The sequence below is a fragment of the Syngnathus scovelli genome, chromosome 9, assembly GCF_024217435.2.
Source record: "Syngnathus scovelli strain Florida chromosome 9, RoL_Ssco_1.2, whole genome shotgun sequence".
NCBI lineage: Eukaryota > Metazoa > Chordata > Actinopteri > Syngnathiformes > Syngnathidae > Syngnathus > Syngnathus scovelli.
In genome coordinates this window covers 4,609,174-4,630,869 of record NC_090855.1, presented here as the reverse complement: position 1 = coordinate 4,630,869, position 21,696 = coordinate 4,609,174, and the positions used below count along the sequence as shown (strand labels likewise).

The 21,696-nt window shown below is 43.3% G+C and overlaps 3 protein-coding genes across 3 annotated transcripts; all 3 read left to right on the top strand.

The window, feature by feature from the left end:
• Positions 1 to 6,294, top strand: si:ch211-261d7.6 (zinc finger protein 721). Its single transcript, XM_049731173.2, has 2 exons — positions 1 to 1,637; positions 2,043 to 6,294. Exons 1-2 carry the CDS (start codon positions 1,487 to 1,489, stop codon positions 5,786 to 5,788), a joined length of 3,897 nt encoding a protein of 1,298 aa, XP_049587130.1. The 5' UTR covers positions 1 to 1,486; the 3' UTR covers positions 5,789 to 6,294.
• Positions 6,295 to 8,237: 1,943 nt separating this feature from the next.
• On the top strand, positions 8,238 to 17,657 carry znf576.1 (zinc finger protein 576, tandem duplicate 1). Its single transcript, XM_049731157.2, has 10 exons — positions 8,238 to 8,503; positions 9,471 to 9,918; positions 10,003 to 10,512; positions 10,887 to 14,191; positions 14,277 to 14,514; positions 14,702 to 14,875; positions 14,949 to 15,011; positions 15,148 to 15,328; positions 15,406 to 15,571; positions 15,659 to 17,657. Exons 2-10 carry the CDS (start codon positions 9,501 to 9,503, stop codon positions 16,832 to 16,834), a joined length of 6,231 nt encoding a protein of 2,076 aa, XP_049587114.1. The 5' UTR covers positions 8,238 to 8,503; positions 9,471 to 9,500; the 3' UTR covers positions 16,835 to 17,657.
• A 476-nt stretch (positions 17,658 to 18,133) lies between these two features.
• znf576.2 (zinc finger protein 576, tandem duplicate 2) lies at positions 18,134 to 21,686 on the top strand. Its single transcript, XM_049731311.2, has 5 exons — positions 18,134 to 18,323; positions 19,124 to 19,292; positions 19,535 to 19,650; positions 19,788 to 19,931; positions 20,140 to 21,686. The coding sequence occupies exons 2-5, from the start codon at positions 19,154 to 19,156 to the stop codon at positions 20,986 to 20,988; spliced, it is 1,248 nt and encodes a 415-aa protein (XP_049587268.1). The 5' UTR covers positions 18,134 to 18,323; positions 19,124 to 19,153; the 3' UTR covers positions 20,989 to 21,686.
• The last annotated feature ends 10 nt before the right edge of the window (positions 21,687 to 21,696 follow it).

The window sequence follows — 21,696 nt, the reverse complement described above, 5'->3', positions numbered from 1 at the left end:
TGACATTGTAACAGTAGCAAACAAAGCTTGATTTATGGATTTGTTAAATTTTCTATTCTGTTGGACTTCATTTCTCTTATGCTCACTTAGGGCATTTTGACAAGCTGACTTGGATGAGCATTAGAAGCCAAAATAAACTTTAGTTAGGCTGCACATTTTTTCAAGTTATACTGATTTAATCTAAATAAGACTGTTGATGCTGTTGTGGTTAGAAGCAGTAGTTGTTTCACCCTTAAAAATGCTTTTTTAATATGTGCCGACCAACTGACCATTTTGTTTACTGTCAATAACATTTAAAATGTTTTTATTTTGGTCCCATTTGAAACGTTTCATGTACAGTATACGGTGTGCCTTTTATGAGTACAGTGTTATAGGACTAGTTTGCAAGTAAAATAGACAGAATTGCCGTCTGTCTACACTGAAATACTGTTTATGGACATACTGGACGAGTATGGTCCATATAAAAAATATGCACACCCCTTTCGAAAGAAAAAAAAAAAAAGGACCTAGATAGATTCAAAACTATTCTTCCAATTGTGATGCATATTCTGTACAGTTGAAGAAGAGAAGTAAAAAAATTAAAACACCATGTCTTATGTCTTTATACTGCACACAAACCAGGCATTTGAAGGGGTGTGTAGACTTTTTATATACACTATACTTGTATGACACTACTACTTTCATCCGGGTTCGCTCTTCCTTGAACGTTCTCATCAGAAAATGAGCTAAAATGTCAATCCATAATTAAATGAAGGTCATTTAATTTATTTTTGATTAATTGGTGCAAATAGGTCATCGTTCACCAGCCGTTGAAGCTGTAATTGCTGAACTGCATTATCTTTTCAATCATTTTAGCAAGGTGTAATATTAATCCTTGCTGTTCTTGTAACAAAAAATAAAATATAAACTGCCCTTTGTATGTTTAATTAAAAAGAAACAAAAATGCACTTCTAACTATATTAGAGAAATCGAGATCTTATGGTGAATTCATATTGCTTTAACTTGAATTTTTTTTTTAATTGCACAATATTTCAAATCACTGTCAACCATGTTTAGTTTGTGATATGAGATTAATTTAGCAAGAGTGCAATGACGTATTTATATCTCTTTTTTTATTCGAAGTTTATACGCGATGTACGATTGGGGGCGGGGCTACGAGAACGTCACGTTGGGGGAGTCCAATCAACCCCGAGAATCCTTCTCAACGAAATAGACGAAGAAGAAGAACTTCCGGAGAAAAACGAAACCTCAGTCCACTGCACGAGTCAGTTAAGCTTTGTATTCTTAACGTTTTTTTCGTCGTGCTTGGACATAACGTCCCCAAAAATCTAAGCTTTTCTGTACAATAATGAATTTAACAAACATTCATATTGCTTTACCCGCTTTGATCTCTATCTTCATCGATGCGTAAAGATTTATGCCTTTGCTTTTCGGCTAACGAGGGCCATCAAAACAAGCTAGTGCTAACAAAACCGCCGCGCCAAGAATGGAACAAGTTCCGGCCGTCGTGATGAATGACGTCCCAGTGGAGGAGCAGTCCCCCTCCATGGATGTTGCACCGTCCAACGCCATGGATGTCACATCGGCAAACAGCGATGCGCCGAAGTCCGAGGACACTGCGGACAGCAATCGTCCAGGTAGAATCTACATTGGTCTAATAAATCTTCGTTGATTTTGAAATACATCGCTGCATACGAAAATCAAATTATATGTGCGTACCGAGGTCATTTAAAGTTATTCGACTTGGTATGTGCGTAAAATGCGACGGTCAACATGAAACGATTATGAGACCTGTGAGAAATATTAAAATTATGATTCTATGAAATACTTAGACATGCATCAAATTGAGACCAACCTTTTAGTAATTCCAGTCTAGTGGTGTTAAAATGAAGAGAAATGTGTCCGTTCTGTTCACTCAGCTTGTATTATTTGTGCCAACTCCTCAGAACATCATTTTCTTATTGTGTCTTGAGGTACATATGAAATGTTTTTTTTTTTTTATCAGAGGGTTGCACACCCCTAATCCGAATTCCTCTTTTTAGACTCGGGGCCATACTGCTGCCAAGATTGCGGAGAGGCCTTTGGTGAGGAAGCAGCCTATTTGGACCATCGCCACCAGAACCCTAATGGAAAGTGCACAATGTATTTGGGGCCCATGGACGATTCCGATATGGCTGACGAAGATGAGGAAAGTACTAACTCCTGTCAATTATGTACATTGTCATTTACCGATATGAGCCTCTTCCGAGCCCATATGGAAAGCCACCGTATTCCAAGTTCTGACACCCAGCAGATTCCTGGGGCCGCAAAGCAGAACTTCTTTGAATGCACTGAATGTGGAAAAAAATATTCCATTTTAGGACACTTTCTCAATCATGAACGTACCCACATACAAGCTTCCAAATCTCTACTTAATGACTTGGAACAATTAAAGAAAAAGTCCTTTCAATGTGAGACTTGTGGACGGAATTATTCTCGTGCATCTGCCCTTGATGCCCATCGTCGTTGCCATGAAGAAAAGTTAATTAAATCAAGAAGAACTTCAAGACACGGGACTGATACTGATGCACAAGCAGCCAAGCTCATCAAAAAGCAGACAAGTGCCACTTCTGAGAAGGTTTTTAAATGCTTCTGTGGGAAACCTTTTTCCGGTTTGAAGCATTTGAAGACGCACCAGCGATTCAGCCAAAATATTGACTGCTTTCCAAAAGAAAGGACAGAAAAGATGAGGAAAAATGTCTATTATTGTCGGGACTGCAAAAAGTCCTTCAATGGCCTTATTGGCTGGTTCAACCACGAGAAATGGCACGAAAACCATTCGAAGGATTCTCCAAACCGGTTTCCGTGCGAGACCTGCGGGAAAGTTTTTATGACGGAAACGTTCTACTACAGACATCAACGCATGGCGCACGGTGGCGAGACTCCAGTAAAGTCATTTCTCCACCAAGTAGACCAGGTGCAGAAGAAAGCAATTGAATGTACAAATTGCGGCCTCAAGTTCTCCAGACTGTCGGCGCTTCACTCTCATCAGCTTCAACATGTCCCCGCCTTTGTGGAAACGGACAAATTAGTCCAGGCGTATTCGCCTCCGCTTCCTCAGCAGGAGACTTTGGAAGGAGAACTGAAAGTGACTCAGGAGTTGACACAAAACGCCGAAGATCACCCTGATGTTGATGAGCCCGAAGAAGACGTGATGGAGACTTACGAACCCGGGGACTTAAATGTAATGGTGATAAGTGCAAGTGAATCAGAGGACGAACCCGAGCAAGACTTGAACCCGAACCCCGATTCCGGATCCGACCAGGAGGGCCGAGACAATGTTTCAGTCAGTAATCTGGTTTCGAAACCGGAGCTTGACTTGAAAATTGTACAGGTTGACCTTGACCCGGCTAAGGAACAGTGTCCTCCGACGACGACGGCGGCAGAAACCAACCAATCCAGAGAACCGTTTGCTTGTCCGGCATGTTACCGGTGCTTTGCTAGCGAGCCATCACTGCGAGTTCACATATCGTGGCACTACATTCGTAAGAGGAGACATTGGACTAAAGGTCAGTCAGTGGAAGTTTACACACGTGACAATGAAGTCCTTACCTTTGCAGCAGATCACACTCCCGATTACGAGAACGAAACTAACCAAGAATCAAACCAGGCCGATGTATTTGAGCAGAAAATTGTGACATGTTACGTGTGCGGGACAGATCTGTCACATTTGTCCGATCAACGCGGTCCAAAAGCGCTGTGCCGAGATTGCGAAAGGTTTGGCGTGTTAAACCGCATGAGCAACCACGCCACGCCTAGCAAAGAATCGGGTGCGACAAAAGTGTACAATCCCAAGAAAACTCTTTTAGGGCCTAAAATTTATCACTGCGAGCAGTGCGGGAAAGGTTTTTGGTCTTTAGGGGCTTACTCGCATCATAAGCAAAATCCGAGTCAGTGCGACGACGTGCGGCTTAGAACGGGCGCCACGCAGCTGTTACACAGCGGGCGGTCTCGTTCTAGCATGAAAGTAGCGTGTCCCGTGTGCGGTCGCAAGTTCCGACACAAGGGACTGATGACGTTGCACATGCGTACGCACGAAAACGGAAACCATAAGTGTGAGTTTTGCGAGCGATCCTTCCGCCTTTTTTCCAGTCTGGTCAGACACCAGGTGGTGCATAATGAACTCCTCCCACCACCTAGTAAGTCTTTTCAGCATCAGGTCGAGCAGCTGCAAAAGAATACGTACAGCTGCTCCGCCTGCGGGAAGCTCTTTTCCCGGGCCAAAGCGCTTCAGTTCCATATGAGGTATCACGAAAATGAGAGCGAGCGCTCGCCATCGCCGCCGAGGCCATACGCTAGGCAGGAGGACTTCGAATGCGCCGTGTGCCTCGAGCATTTCGCTAACCGGGCCTCCCTGCGGGCGCACAGAAAGCTGTGCGTTAAAAAAGAGAGTCACGAAACGGAGCTCAAGACCGAAAACGAAAGTATTGAGTCAGTCAAATTGCCCGACGTGAACTCGAAAGGAAACGCGTCGCCCCGTAACTTTAAAAAAGAAATGGAGGAAGCGCAGATGGAAAATGAAACTGATTTGAAATATAAATGTAACAAGTGCCAAAGAAGCTTTTCAATCGTTGGCGCGTTGAACTTGCATAAAAGAGTTCACGCTAAAGGTAACAAAAAAAGAGCAAAAGGGACCTTGTCCTTGGAGACTCGCGAGGAAGCATTAAGGAAAGGTTACCCGTTTCCCTGCTCGGAATGCGGCAAGCGATTTTTGTCTAACTCTGCCCTCGGCTCTCATAAACGATGGCACACCAACAATAATCTTTGCGCTCTTCGAGATCACATTCCTGACAGCTGTCTGTCCTCCCCGCCGCCACAACCCAAGAACGACACCTTGGACTCATGTACGGGAACTCCCCAAACGTGTGCACAAAGCTTTTCTGTAGCCAAGCATGCCAACACTTTAGAAGCCGAAGAAGGTGACTCCTCGCTCACTGCGACGAACGGGGTCACTAACGTCGAGTCCGAATCCAGCTCGACAACACCCATTGCGAAAAATTACCAGTGTTCCCTCTGCTCGGACAGTTTTTCTAAAGCTAGAGGCCTTCGTGCCCACTCGTGGCAAGCCCACTCGGAGAGTAGAGAAGAGAAAGCTGTGTCGGACGCTCAAATCACAAATTGTGAAATTAAGACTGAAAATGTTTCAACAGAAATAAGCACATTTGATACTTCTCTCCCAAATCTTGAATGCGACCTTCCTGACCCTAAATTATACTCACGGTCTAAAATGGCGATCCAAGCTCCCGAACTCTCAGGCAAGGTCTCGCCGCTTCTCAGCCGCCTCTCGGAACCAATCGTCAAATGTCTCTTTAAGTGCGGGAAATGCGGTAAAGCTTTCCAGACCGAGGGACAGTTAGAAAGTCACAAAAGCAAAGCGAAAAGCCGACCTTTTGGCTGCGCCCTCTGCTGCCATGGCTTTTTAACAGACAGCCAGCTGCAGCAACATCTGGCCTGGCACGATCAGGTCCGATTTCGGCTGCCCGATGAGGTCCGCTTACGCCTCAGCGCCGCTTTGAACACAGTCAGACCCACAGGGACGTACTTTCCCCCTCTCGCGTCAAAGAAGCAAGAGAGCAAGAAAGACGTTCTCTCGTCGTCCGTGGCTGGGGATGGTCAATGGCAAAGCGGCCTTGCTGCTGTTTCGTCAGAAGATTCAGATGTCCTCACTTGTCTTGAATGCGGGGCTACCTTTAGCCAGGAATCAGATTTGCAATGGCATTATACCAAACATGCACAAGGCATGTATTAAAGTTTACATTGTAAAGCTCAAGAAGCTTTTTCTTTGGTGATATATTAAACGTATAGTCGTATCAAAATATATAAGCGTAACACGTCGATGGGGAAGGGATTCTGGACGAACTTCTTTTTCCGCTGTCGGCAAAAAATATTGAAGCTCAAATGCTTAGCAGCTGAGCAAACCTAATGTGTGCACTGTACAGAAAAGAAAAAGCCTGACGTCGAGAATTAATATCGTCAGTTTAATGTACATGTTGTTTTGCATGAATGACTACTAAGCCCCGCCCCCTTTCCTTTCCATTGTTTATCTCTATTTTGCTATTTATTGATTAAATGAAAATGTGGTGCTTGTATGCATTTGGGATGGTTCCTAGAAATTTTGACGCTAATTTTGAGGGAGCCTTTGTGGAGTAAATATGAATGAAGCTATTTTTTTCTCCTCCCGAGGGTGACTAAATGCCTGTTTACGTGCTGTTTTTGAAGCAACCTGTATAATAAAGGCATCTATTGTAGTCTGAATTAGTGGCTCGTGTAATGACTTCACATCGACTCACTAAAGCTGTGTGATGTGGCAAAAAATATGCGTACTTGAGTCAACCGCTTCATAGCTCTATGTCTTCCGAGTTTGAACACTTTATAATTTTAAGGGCCACATTTTTTTTTTTCTTTCTTTAGTTTTGATGAAGTCTTGATTGGTTTAATTGTTGGAAACAGATTGTGTTGTTGGAGGCTTTTTTTATGATAATACAATGTTAGGGGTGGGATTGGCACAATTTCTTGCTAACGGTAGAATATTATAGGCGGAAAATATATTCGGCTGGATTGCATTTAAAAAAAAAAATACTGGAGGTGTGAATGGCAAATTTTGTCGCAATCAAAGGTTAAAAACAAGACAGTTAAATATTAGGTGATTTTAATGCATTTTAATTTTTTTTTCAAATAACCCAAATAGTACACAATGCTTAATAATACTAGTTAGAAAACCTCTGACTAATCCAAATCTAACATCTACGCATCTGCTGCAACTAAATGACCTTTTCTCACCTTTCCTAAAAACACTTTTCCAAAATGCCTATTAAAAAAAAAAAAAACTTTGCTTAACCATGCATCTCCCCCCCTATTTCTAGCCAAACAGAGCAAAGTTGCGCAGGATCACGGACGGACAACGACTAAGGATGACTCGGACACTCAAGGGAAGAACGACGACCAGGACGTTGCTCCGGATGGGATACCTAAACCTGAGGGAGATCCCCAAACGAGCACAAACGGCCCACTTTTATCACCAACCGAATACCCTAAGTCAATATATAGGTGCCTATCATGCGGGAAAGCTTATTTTTATCTTCTGTCATATGAAAAGCACCTGGAGCGCCACAAGAGAAGGCTCTCGACATCGAAAAGCCCGGTGGGTGAAAGTTGTTACAAGTACGACTGCCCCATGTGCCCAAAGACTTTCTTCAGGGAAACTCGTCTGCGAGCTCATTTGATGACTCACATATCGCATGAAGTGCACAGATGCGATCCCTGCAACAAGTCTTTTGATAGCCTCAGTGCGTGGTGGGCTCATGATGATCTTCATAAAACCAGGCCTTTTTGGTGTCTGACTTGCCACCGGGGTTTTACCCAAGAGGTTAACCTGGATAAACATCTGCAAAAATACCACCTGGGGAAGTACAAGTGCTTGATTTGCGCCAGACGATTTTCGACATCACTTCTGCTTAATGATCATGTTAGCAGCAGTCACGCTTCATCCAGACCGGCTGTTGGCGCCACGAGTCCAAAAAAGCTCGTCGGCGGGTCCGGTGATGAAGGCGTGATGGAAAATGAAATTATTGCAGATGACAAAGAGGAACAAAAAACAGAAGAAAGTTTGCAAAGATCTCAAGGGTTGGAGAAGCCTGGAGAGCTATTTGAGAATCAAGAGTCTTCTCAATCAGATTGTGGGGAACTTGTACACCAGCCAACTAAATCATCTGCGGGTGAGGATGTTGGAGGAGAACAAAAGACCGAAGAGCTTGACGTGGCTGAGCAAGAGGAACAAAACCAAAACGGAGAGCATCCTAAGTATTGGGAATTTGAATGTTTTGAATGTGGTCAGGGCTTTGACGACCTGACTCAGCTTCATTTGCATTACGTAAAACACGCCATTGGCGAGCTGCCGTTTCCTGACGCAGAGGGATGAACACTTAATTATGGAAGGCTGTTTTTTTTAATTCCCGAGATGTTCCAACAGCGACTGCTACCTTATCATGAATTTATAGGAGTGAAAAAAATGAACAAACTAAATAATGAATTGTTTTTTCCCTATTTGTAATAAACTGTCCTTAATGTCAATGTTTAACTTTCCTTGTCATTATTCACAACGACATGGTAAATTGTTACAAATACATTTACATATCGGATAAAGGGATATTTCTTTGTATGTCATAGTTATAAATATAATATATAACAATAAATAATATAAAGCAATATCTAATTAATGTTATTATAATATGAAAATCAGATAAAATTACTTAAACAAAAAAAAAAATCTAGAAAAGTTTAGTTGTAAATCGTTCGTTTCACCTTCCAATCCAGTAGGGGGCACTAATTCGCTTGGATCACCAGAAGACCCCTCCCCTCTTTTGCGGCTTCTCCTCGGTTGTGACGTCACGAAGGCTGTGGCTCCAGTTTTGTAGGCTTTGTGAGAAAACGACGCTGTGATGGTTTTGTGGATCACCCGGCTCAGGTAACACTAAACATCTTCATGTCCACTCGTGTTTATACACTTATCGTCCTAAACGAACAGTCTTTTTGTTATTAAACGTTTTAGCGAATCCCAGTGGGATTAATGTCACAGATTTACTGAATTTATGCTAACTAGGCTTATCCTCATATGCAGATAATGTATACTTTATCTCTGCATCTTTAGTTTTGGGCCCAGCATGTCTTAATATTGGTCCTAGTCCTCTTCTGATGCAAGAATTGAAGTCCATCTTCATGTCCAACAGCTGCGCTCCAGCTCCCATCACTCGTCTATTGTAGTACAAATGCATTATCCCATTCATTCTCTCGCCTGCCCGTGGCCATCTGGATAGTGCACAATAAACACTAGCAAATACGCATAAGTAGGTCATTTGCTTCAAGTAATAATATAGTTATAAAACAGTCTTGTCCCTTCCCTCAAAATGTTGAATATCTTCAAATAATGGCTGCAGGTGTTTATTTACCCGGGTCCTCATTTGAAAAATGTGTAGAACGGATTCTAAAGTATTCCATAGGAGCAAAACTTGAAATAAGCTCAAGTACACAAAATAAACAAGTTAAAAGTATTGAAATAAAGCTCAGTGTTTGTATTGATGAATCTGATCATGTTATTTCAACCTCACAAATTTCAGTACTTTGTGATTTCTTCAGTCATTCAAAAAAGCCGACAAATTGTGTATTACGCCCCCAAAAAAAACATTCATGGAAGTGCCAGTTGTTAAATCCCGTGTGATCGTCTTCTATACTCTTTATTCTCAGTTTATAAATGACACCAAGTAAATTATATAGAATAACTAGAGGATGCAATCCCAGCCTGTGAATACCTGATATAACAATATCTAATGTGTCATGCATCATTTTTTAAATGTGTACCTGCATGTACAAAGTTCTGTAAATAATTGGAAGCTCTTCAGTATTCACATAATAATATTTATTTTCTTGATCCAAAGAGACGTGTGAGCTAGTGCAGCATAAGAGCCATGCTGAGCCCAACCCAGGAGGAAAGTGAGCAATACCCTTTGACCACCCAAACTGCTCTGGATCCACCGAACAATGACACCGATTCTACTGAGGCAGCACCAAGAGAAGCAGGTGCACAAGAAGCGAGGGATACATCTGTTGAAGACACCAATGGAACCCAGATTAATGAACCACTCACAGATGAGTCCCTTCAACAAGCCACGAAGACTGTTGAACCCTCAAACAACAAGGACGAGATGGTGGTGGATCATGATCCTAAGAACAATCCTCCATCAGAGCTGACACTCAACTCAAACAAAGATCCCGGTGCTGATGAACAAAAGTTCAAGAAAAAGGAAAGACGTTACCCCTCCAAGAAAGCCATGGTAGATCCTCTAAAGATGGACATGACCAAGCCCGTGGTTATGCCGCTAACATGTGAGTAACTTGTTTTGCTAACACTCAGCAAGATTGATGTGATTGATTCCCTCTGTACTAAAACAATCTTGGGTTGTATTTCAGCATCAGAGCTTTCCCTGCAATGCATCGAGTGCCACATCATCTTCAGCGACTCCAAGAGCAAACAACGCCACCTGAAGTTGAGCCATCCAGTCGAATACGAGCAATGCATCCTGAGGAATTCGCTTTTCACCTGCTATCATTGCGATAGCCACTTCACCAACTCCACCGAGCTCATGGCGCATCAAAAAACACACGTGGAAAGGAAACCCTACAAGTGTCCTCTGTGCGGCCAGACCTTTAAAAGATTATCCGAGCTCACGCTCCACAAAAAGGTTCACGTCGGGCAGGATGGTTACACCTGTCCCGACTGTGGCAAAACGTGCAAAACAACAACACTGCTCAAGTATCACAGTCGTGTACACACAGGAGAGCGGCCGTATGTTTGCAAGGAGTGCGGGAGCAGGTTTAGCATGTCCAATGGACTCCAGAAACATTTGCTGTCCCACTTGCCGGAAGATGCCCGAAAAGCGGAAGAGGCCAAAATTAAAGTAAAACGGAAAAAAGAGCAAGGTAAGAGATAAAAAACGAGAAAGTACAATTGTGTCACGGGGCATCCCAAAGTAGCCATGTACTTTTTTTTTTTAAAGCTTTTTGTATAGTGTCAATATAGATGTGAGGGGCAGGTGTTATTTTATGTGCTCACAATCTTCATTTTCTGTGGTAACTGCTTATGTAAAAAAAAAAAATAAATCACACAAAAGTCCATTGGTCACAATCTGTGATATAAAATTGGATAATGGACATTATATAGTAAATTACATTATTATACCGTATGGATGTAAAAAAAAAGAAATGCAATATGGTGATGGATGACTACTTTTATTTTAAAGGCCTAAACGTCTCAAATATGTCTAATAATGTATTTCTGCTTTCTTCATCTTCAGATGCCTTAACACCCAAGTATCCCTGCACTTTTTGCAAGGCAACTTTCAAAAGTCCCAAGATGCGCCTTCGTCATCTTACAAACAAGCACAGTGTTTCGCTCGATTCACTCGGGAAAGCCATGCAAGCCAGGTCACACATAAATCATTTTACTCCAGTGATAACGCCCATATCCATCGCCCAAACGTCATTGCTACAATTGGAGCCCAATGGGCCTCTTCAGAAAGTCGATGGCAACATCGACACCGAGCCCATACGGAAACTTATCGAATCTTTGGGAAACGTCCAGAAAGTAAACCAAGTTGTGATTTTGGGTCAAGTCCCGCCTCATGCGCCACCATTGGAAGTTCAGCAGGTCTCCAAACCGCTCAGTTTAAACCTCAAACCGCTCCAATCGGAGTCTATGGAATCGACACGGGTAGAATCGAAGACGGCGGAAGGAGACTTTTCAAACAACCCGTTTGACCCGATGGAACAAACGATCATACTAGAACCGATTACACCCGACGAGCAGTTCATCAACCCGCCCTTCTCAGAGTTGGGCTCACAAATTGTGTCAGGTGAAAGTCTGGCACTCGGTCTTGCTCCAAGTGAACATCGATTTTCTTCAGGGGGAGAGGTCATGCATCAAATTCATCCTCAACCTGGGATTGAGTCAACAAACTCCAATTTATTTAAGTCGCTGGTTTTCCAAGACCTCGAGCAAACGGTCGTATTAGAACTAACCCCTGCCTTGACACCAACTGCAGAGCAGCAGCCATCACAAAATGAGCAACCACCAGAAATCCCAAACCCTTCGTTGGTACCAACCACTGAACTGGAGAAAACTTCCTATCAAAGTATTGTAAATGAGCACGATACCGGCTCGCCAGTCCCATCGTTCGGGCCTTTAGTTGAGCAAAACTTGTCATCTCTACAAAGCACAATCCCGTTGTCGCAACCTACAGTTGAGAAGAACCCGACATCACTCCACACGGATCAACAAGATCTCTGCGATTCCACTTTAGCCCCACCACAGACACCCATACAAGATTTAGGGGAACCTGGAGCTAACTCACAAGAGGAGGATCAGAATCAAAAAGCCAGTCAAGCTCAGGTCCACTCGTTACCCGATAACGGGACCTCTCAGGAATCCCGAGAGAAGACGACACAAGATGAAGAGTTACCGGTTGATGGAAAGGAGAACAACAAAGAGGTGGAGAGTCTTTCTGATGCCACGGTTGCTTCTGCTAAAAAGGGTCCTTCACATTCATCCAATAAAGAGGCCCCACAGACCTCGGAGTTACCTGTAAATGTAATGTCAGCTCAAGAACTTGTGAAAGTACGCAAAAGAAAGCCCGCCAGAGCCTTGATCATCCAAGGCTATATGCAAGAACTGATAGGCTCCATCCTTGACGAAGATTTACAAAGTGATGGCAAACAAGCGAAACGCAAAAGAACCAAAAAGTCTCATCTTGTTAATTTCAATCCACGGAAGAAAGAGAAGAAAAATAAAAAACAAAGAGTGCCTTCGCAGCAATGCCAGTCTCCGCAAAAAGAACCCGCGATCGACGGGGCAATAAACGCGTCGGAGAATAAAGTGGCATCAAAGAAGAAGGGAAAAATTGCCGCTAAAAGTAAAAAAGCTAACACGGCATCTCCGGGTGAAGTCAGTTTGGATTCACCGGCAAAACAAAAAAAAAAGAAGAAAAAATTGAAAAAAGAATGTGCAGCAAGAGATCAGCATAAAAGTAAACAAAAGAAGAAAATCAAGTCGAAAGGTGAACAGAAATGTTCTTCCAAGAATACAAAGGTGAAAAAGATGACAAATAAAGGGAAGAAAAAAAAGGAAGACACAATGAGCCCCAAAAACAACCAAACCGAATCACCCTGCACACAAGTCACGCAAGATTCTCTCCTTTTACTCAAAGGTCATAAGCAGCCCCAGCTGAAGGTTCACAAATTGGACCCTTCCAAAACATCCGCACAAGAGATTCCACCTCCAGAAAACCCATCCCAACACAGCGAAGACAACCAGGCAATCCCCGAAACCAAGACTGCAAATAATCCTGAGAAGAAAAAAGGCAAATCCAAAAAGAACACCAAAACTCTCTCCTTGCTGTCATTTCTGAAGACATCATCACATCAAGCGTCTGAAACCCAGCTCGTCAAACCAAAAACGGGTCGAAAACGAAAACCTTCATCCAACTTGGAGGTTGAAGGGGTGATCACCGCGGCGCATTCCAAGCGAGCGTTGGAATGTCAAAACTGCGGGGAGATATTCACTGAAGTTGCTTCACTTCAGAAGCACAAGGCCATGGTACATGTTTTAGAAAGTCCTCAACTTACGTACACTAATGGCAACGTCTTTGAAGGCGTCTCTGGATTAAATGTCGACCATCAAGAAAGTCTTATCAATCCGACCACCGCTTGGGGTAGTGAACCCTTGACGGCGTTAGAAGAAAGTCAACCAAATGTCTCATTTCCTGCTTTGATTCCATCTCTGGCTTTACCCGGTGAAAACGATGTTCATCCTCCGGATTCTTCGAAACCATTAGAACCGATCGAAAACAACAAGGCTTCTAATTTGGATCCTCGCCTTGAAAGCACCGCTGTGGTGAAGCGAAATGAATCTGCAGAGTCCATGGATAAACAGCAAGAACGTTCACCCGAGAATTTAGAATCTGACCACCGGGCCCCCGTAGAAGAAGACGTCAAGGAGGATGATCTTCTTGGAGTGGACCTCGTCACCGTCGGGGAGGACAATGAAAACAATTTGCTTCAGGACAACATTCCCCAAAGTGAATCGGTTGAAGTTGCTAATCCTGAAGCCAGGAGCTTTGAAACTGAAGATCAAGCAAGAGAAGCGAGAAACTTGCAGTCGGTGTCCTGCTCCACGCAACAGGTAGGAGTTAAAAACGAGGAAGAGGAGGTGTTAGTCCAGAAGAAAAAGAAAGCGGGAAAAGGATGTAAACGACAAGGACGAGCGCGTCTAAAAGCGAATGCGATGTCGAGGAAATCTTTACAACCGGGTCCTGTCACAAGAACTGAATTCGAGGTAGGACAGGAGGATTGTCAGGTCATTTATGAAAAACTAGAATATAATTCCCAAATTAATCATCAAGATCAGACGATTGCCCAGACAGATATTCTTCCGGGACCTGATCCCCACAGAAGCCCTTCAATTATTCCCCCAAGTTACACTATTGAGGAGCAAGCCAGTGTATCTCCAAACAGGGAGCCATCTCCAGGAATCTATCTTGAGAAGATCGTAACTGCTGAACCCGGGCAGCCTCGTGTAATGATCTCCCGTATAAATCAAAGACAGGTGAGAAGAGAAGTACTACACCACTGTCTTCGCAAAAATGCTACTAATAAAACTTAAGGAGTTTTTTAATTCATATTCATTTCAGAATTTGAAGTGCACCTCTGAAAATGAGACGCAAGCTATGATCAAGGTTGAGGAGAGTACATCAGATCTGCTGCTGGGATCGGAAGCAGGCACGCAACCACAACAAAACCGAGACATTCGCACGGTTCTGGTAAAGCAGGAGACCAGAGTCCCGATTCATGACACCCGGTCCACACCGGATAGCCAAAGCAGGGAATGGAACGTGGAGCAAGTCACCGATCGGAACTCCGTCAGCCCACGTAAGTACTCAGAATAGTGTTAAGCTAACGTTAGTGCTAATGCTAGTGTTAAGCTAAATTTAAATTTTAAAACTGCAGTTGTTTTTTTAGTGGAAGTGTAAACAGCCTAAACCTGATCAAGATCAGATTTGATCCACTTCTGGTCCTATATTCCCGCAAATTAAACGTTTTGTTCCGAAACGCTCAGTCACCGACACTGAGACCACGTCCAGCGACTGCCGCCTTTCCCCGGACTTTAGCAACAAGCAGTGCATCTTCTACCCGGTGAAAGTGGAAGAGAGGGAACTTCCCCTGGCTAGAAGCCCGGAAGCATCCGATGATGTCAGACGGATGCTCCATCCAAGCACAACCTGCTCTTTATGTGAGTCCTGGTTTGTTTTCAAACGTGTTCACGCTAAATCGAAGCTTACGGAAGACATTTTGAAATGTTACAGATGACGGCATTCAGCAAGATGGATCAGAGATGATGGATGTTCACGACTTTGCTGACGGACAAGGTTTGTTTTCTATTCACCTGTATCAATAAAAAAATGGAGATTCTGCCTTGTTTGAACCTTATGTCAAACTACTTAAATGAATTTAAACATTGTCTCACTATGCAACGATCAAATATTAACAACTGGCAACTCTCAGCCGAAGCAGAGTTTCAGAATCCGGCGGACGTGCGGAGCTATCTTCTGCAGGCTTCTGATGAAGAGGATGCAAGAATTTGGGAGTTGTCGGAACCGCACGTTGACGCAGAAGCAGAAGTCTTGGCCTATTTCGATAAGACCCACGGCGACTGCTCTCAACAGCCAGAAGGAACCACACAAAGGTAAGGTGGCAAAAAAAAAATTCGTTAGAGGTTAATAATGTGAAAGAATGTGATGAAATGTTTTTATTATTCTGAAGGGTGTCCAAAGCAGCAACGAGAGAGCCCACCGAGTACTTCTCCAGGTATTTTAGCTGGGACACCTGGGTCGAAATGGCCCGTTGCACAAATCAAACATCCGACTGCGTCACTGCGAGGGAAGTCGCCCAGTTTGTTGGGATCCACATTGCAATGGGAACTTTAAAAGTTTGTGCATCCAGTTCTCATTTGGGGCTTTCATTGTTCGATGCAAAATTTAGCATAACTTATTCAGTTTTTGCTTCTTCCCTGCAGTTTCCCAGTCCACGACTCTACTGGGACAACTTGACCAAGGTGCCCTTGATTGCGGATACCATGCCGCTTTCCCGCTTCCTCCAACTCTCGCGCTTGTTGAAACTTGCTCAGGATCCGCACGATAGTAATACGAGAGAAAGAACTCGTAGCGACTTTTCTCATCATCCCGCTGACAGGAGAGATGATGACTCTGTGGACCCTCTGTGGAAGGTTGTGCCATTATTGTGCCGCTTCCAAAATGGCTGCCAGTCACTTAGAAGACAAGGTGACTTAGCAGTGGATCAGTATTTAATTCCTTTAACTGGTAAGGTGCACAATAACAGGCTGGCTCTGCATAGCACCACGTTGATTGGATTTGGGGGCTTTCTTCTTCACGTGGATCTTAAAGCGGATCTGTCCAATAAGGAGGAAACCATCGAGAAAATGGTCCCCAAAGGCAGCACTGTGTTTCTTTGCAAGCAAGAACTCTCCACTCCCGCCATGTTGGAGCGCCTCCTAACGGCAGGGATCCACGGTGCGGGCCGGGTCGGAGGAGCCCAGGGCCAGATCGGAGACGAGTTCGTAAGCTCGGACGGCAAGCTGATGCTGCGCAGGTCGCACCGCGGCTTCATTCTCTCCACGGCAGGAAACGGTCATAAAAACATGGCGTCTCTCATTAATAACTTTGAGAAAGCCCAGGCGGCGGCTCGCCTCAATCGAGAATTGTTGAATCTTTACTCCATCCCGGTTTCCACCTCACCAACAGGCTGGCCTCTCGCTGTGCTCTGGTACCTAACTGATATGGCTTTGGTCAACTCCTGGCTTTTGTACAGACTCGATCACATGACCGCACAAGCACCTTTGTCTCTTATGGACTTCAGATTGGCCGTATCCAAAGCCTTGATCCACTCCAGCGGCACAGACCCTCAGAACTCTGTCCTCCCTCGACCCTCCCCTGACCCACCTAACCCCGGTACAGTGGAAGAAAGCCCACTCCCCGATGCGACTACACGGTACGACGGTTCGGGCCACTGGCCAGAGCAACTCGCAGAGGGTGAAGGGGGCAGGTGTCGTTTCGGCAACTGTCAGAGGACATCACGAGTTATGTGCCTCAAGTGCTGTGTCTTTCTTTGTATCTCCCGCAACCACAACTGCTTTTTAAATTTTCATAATCAGGCAAGTTCCGGGAACCTCTAGCACCATACCTTTTAGTCATGAGGTCACCACAACCAAATAGGTGTGTCACAATTTTTATATAAGAACAGCGACTCAAACACTACAGCACCAGTGTTTTATTTTTTTTATGCTTTTGCACTACGACATCCATAATTGAAACACTAGTGCAATATGATTTGAAATTTTTATCCTCAATTGTATTACAGCTTCCATCAATTACTGATACATTGTTTTTATGATTTTTCTGGTTGTTTGTCCGACCTGGAAACTTTTTTAGAGGGGATATTGTAAAAAAAAAAATCCTTACACAGCCTCAATTAGTAAGAGAAAATCAGATATCGGTACAAAAACTAAACATGTCGATATTGTCTGGTTTGTTCTGTCCTTCATTCACAATGATATGCACTGGCCATGTTGTTCTTCTGGAACATTTCTGTCATGAAGTAACAACAAAAAAAGAAACTGGTTGTCGAATATGTGATCGTTAAGAGTGAAGTACGTTTAACAATTTTGCACATGAAGATTATTACTGTCAAGATCTTACTGTATGTACTGAATAAGGTGGATTTGACTCGAGTAATTTGCTTGTCTCCTATCATGAGTTAATTTTTTAATGATTATTTAACATTTAATTATTGGATGATTATTTAACATTTCACAATGTGTATGTTTCTAAATTGTGGATATTGTTACTGTAATATATGTAACTTTTTTTCAAAGGCCTATGAATATGATGCACTTGAAAAGTAATGCAGAACTGTAAAATAATGCATAACAAAATGGCTGTGAAATTCAACCAGGATTAGTGTCAATAATTTTTTTCAAGTAAATTACAATTCTCAAATGACTCTTTAACCTTTCTTTACAGACATACAGCAATATTGAATACGTTCAAAATGAACCCTGAAGGTTTTTGTTTGGTTCAACCTTGTTACACCTCAGTACCATAACAAGTAACGCACACGGAACCTAATAATAAGGGTTTTTATGAAAAAGCATAAATAACATGCACTGCCCATGTTTTATGTCTCAAGTGCTAGAAAACGGTGACCGTTGATAAACACCGCATAGGGGAGATTTGAAATGGTAGAAAAAAGAACTAAAAATAATTAAATGCTGCAGTTTAATGTAAACATTTGATTTAAAAGAAAGCAACCAATGAGATTGTCCGATAAACCTCGTCACCAAACTTTGGTCACGTGACCAAATTTTCACATAGAATCAATCATAACGGAACAATTCCAATTATTTTTCTCCCTTTAATTGTGTACATGCATCTTTTAATTACTGCATGAAAACTTGCGTACACACAGTTCGGATTTGTTTGACTTGAAGGTTCGTTTTTGTTCGTTTACTACGCGACCAGTAAACGGCAGTAGACGGCAGCCATCTTAGTTGTCCTTAACGGTTATGGTCTCGCGTCAGGAAGTGTCCGACTCGGATCTATGCTTGCCGTTTACTTCTCTGGGGTCAATCTGTCAGTCCAACTACATTCAAAGAGCGCTTTGAGGTAACGTACCCCTCCATAAATAATATTTTGAAAACGAGGCTTTGTTTAAAGACATTCGCTTGTATTACAATCATCGCGAATGTATTTAAGCGCCATCTACGGGGCCAAACTTACTGACAGCCGAAAAAGTGTACGATCCTATTTGAGCGGCATTCTGTGTTGTTAGCGCTAACTAGCAGAGCTTAGCATGCTAGCTTAGTGTTACGATGGTTCACGACTTTGTCAATTGTGGATTTTCGTAACGATATTTACCGTTAACAACCGTTATCTTGTCCTAAAGGTGTTTGTTAAATGTTTGTGAGCTCCGGGTGGAGATGAATACGCTTGCATGTGTGTAGATAATAGCGTTGGAAAGTGCTTGCTACGTGGGGCTAACGCTAGCGGCCTGAGAAGGCTGGAAAGCGAATGGACGTGAACTGAAAGATAAGCGGCGGAAATAATACAACGCAATAAACTTACGTCGTTAATACGTTGTAGATGCGTGGTTACGTTCAGAAGTGCAGCCTGTATTCTTAATTATTACCCGGCGAATTATTTTATTTTTAGTTTAACTGAATGAAGGGATGTTTTGATTAGTAGCCTAATATAATTTGTAGATTTTCGGCAAAAAAAGTTTTTAAAAAAATCAAAATACAATTGAGAAAAAAAAAATTCGTGAAGAGTCCATTTGGCCTCGTACAACAATTGCAGATGGTGAGGCTCTGGATGATAAACACAACTTTGTGTTGCAATTTTTATGTTGATATTGTGGTTGAAATCATTTTGGCAACTAACTATTGAACCATCAATATTTTGCACAGGATTTCACTGTGGATGCTTAATTATCCACGATGGACTCTGATATCTTGAACATTGAAGAGATTGTAATGGGACGGGGAACAACCCCACAAGCCCCAACTGAAAAACCGACGGAGACGTTGAAGCGGCCCATCACTCTGAATGGACCTCTTGCACAAACTGCTCAACCCTGTGAGTAAAAACATCGTCGTATTGCATCACAGCGTTTTGAGTTGACCTAAAATTGGCCAGAAAAAGATCTCCATATATCCTGCCACTGTAACACAAATGGGATTGTGTTGAAAAAGCGAGACATCTTCAATAATGAATTCCTGGTGTCTTTGAGTCAACGTCTTGATTCATCCTGACGCAGATGATTTGAGCATTGCAGTGGCAATCTCACCTGTTTGTTGCTTTTTCCTCCGTCCCTTCAGACCAGCATGAGAATCTACAGTGTTTCCAGTGCTTCATCACCTTCTGCAATCCCAAAGCTAAGGAAAGACACATGAAGAAGAGCCACCGGGAAGAGTACAAGCAACAACTTCAACAGGTGTGCTCTCGTCTGCTGCCAGTTGCTCATGTTGATCACTTGACTAATAATTTTTCCTAAAGTGGCCTAGGGAAATAATCACGACTTGTATTTTTTTAAGTAAATGAATCTTAATCTCACGTGCCATCTCTGCGCAGGGCAACACGCTGTTTACATGCTACGTGTGCGACCGCACGTTTTTATCGTCCGAGGAGCTGACACTGCACCAGCCGACACACAGCAAAGATGACAAGCCCTTCAAATGTGCCCACTGCCACGAGAGCTTCAGAACATTCACTGAAGTGAGACCAATATTAGATTTTCTACTTACAATATTGTAGAAAAGCAGCACGACATCCCATTAGTTAGCATGTCTGCCTTCTAGATTCAAATCATGGTTTTGGCCTTCCTTTGGAAAGTTTATGTTCTAACTGTGCTTATGTGCAAAAGTATTCTGGCTTGGATAGTCAACTTTTCTCATCAGTGTAATTCATGTTCTCCATTTAACAGCTCACGACACACAGAAGGCATGTGTGTCCAGAGAAGCAGCTGCCGTGTAAAGATTGCACCGAAACTTTCAGGAGTGCGGCAATGCTGCGTACGCATCGCCTGGCGTTGCACCCTCGCCCTGACGTCGAGACAGCCGAGCGTCCGGACGAGCCCGCAAAAAGTCATAATTGCAAGAAGTGCGGCCAGGCCTTTGACAGCGAATCGGAGTTGAACGAACACGAGAAGAAGTATCCCGAAGGCCAACAGTGCAACGGCAGCACCCTGCCGGCCAAGAAGCGCGGACGGCAAGTCAAGATTGAAGAAGTGGCAAGCACTGAGAAAAGGGGAAAGCGAAAGAAGAAGGATGAAGCAGAGGTTTGTGAGGAAGGGGAGGCGGAAAACACAGGCGCCAGCCCTGAGACACCAGCAGCCCCAGTGGAGGAGAAAGCAAAAGCAGGCGCAGCAAAACGAGGTCGCCCACCTAAAGCCGCCGCAGCCGTAAAAGCTGAACCAAAAGAAAAAGCGATTGTCGCGACTGACAGCGATGAAGCAGCAAAGGAGACGAAAGTGAAAGCAGAGACTGCGGCGCCCAAGCAACACGCTTGTCCGGATTGTGACCTCTCCTTCCCAAGCTCACTTCAGCTGCGCACTCACAAGAAAGAGAAACACACGATGCGGAAAGCCCACCCATGTGCCGAGTGCGAGGAGAGCTTTGGCCGTCCAGAGCAGCTGGAGGCGCATATGTCGCGCGCGCATGCCGTCGGCCGCTTCGCCTGCCCCACCTGTGGCAAGAGCTTTGGCCGCGAGCGCACGCTGAAGGCTCACCAGAAGACCCACCCCGAGGAGCAGCCGGAGACCCCCAAAAGATAATCGTGACTGGCGGTTAGAGGAAGTGATTTCTTGTTTTAGGATCCTAATTCGTAAGCTGATGACGTTTTGAAAAATGGCACTGTAGGAAGTTTGGATTTCAAGCTGTATTTTACATTGGACATCTCATTGACTAGCTAAGTGTTTACTTAATGTTAACTAAACAATAGTTGATTTGTGAAAACATAGACAGTTTTGATCCACTTAAAAAAAAGTTTTGTTTTTTTAATTGTGTGGTGTGATTTTTGTTTGTTTTTTATCATTAACAATAATAAGTGCATATTTTGTAAGCTATTAGATGTTACATTTTAAATGTTTGTCAAAATAATGTACAGCCTCCGGTTCATATGTATTTTTTTACACCTAAAATTTTGATCATGGCTCTGTTTAAATTAACACGCCTACATTTTTAATAGACTTCTCAGTTTTGTTTGCTGGGTGCTCTAGGTTCAATTGTGGACAATTTCTCCACTGTAATCATGATTTCTAATTACTGCTTTCCCTTTTCCACTGAATTCAATTATTATGTCAAAGACATTTCGAGAATGAAATTTATGGCTCTATCATGCTACAGAGTCCCACAGTAAATAATGTATATTGAGTGTCTTCTCTCTGGATTGTTTCTTTCCCACTGCTGTGTCTGGACAGTGCAAATATGAAATAAAACAGACTTTAGCCCATGCAGGCTTTTGCAGAAGTGATTTGTAGTCC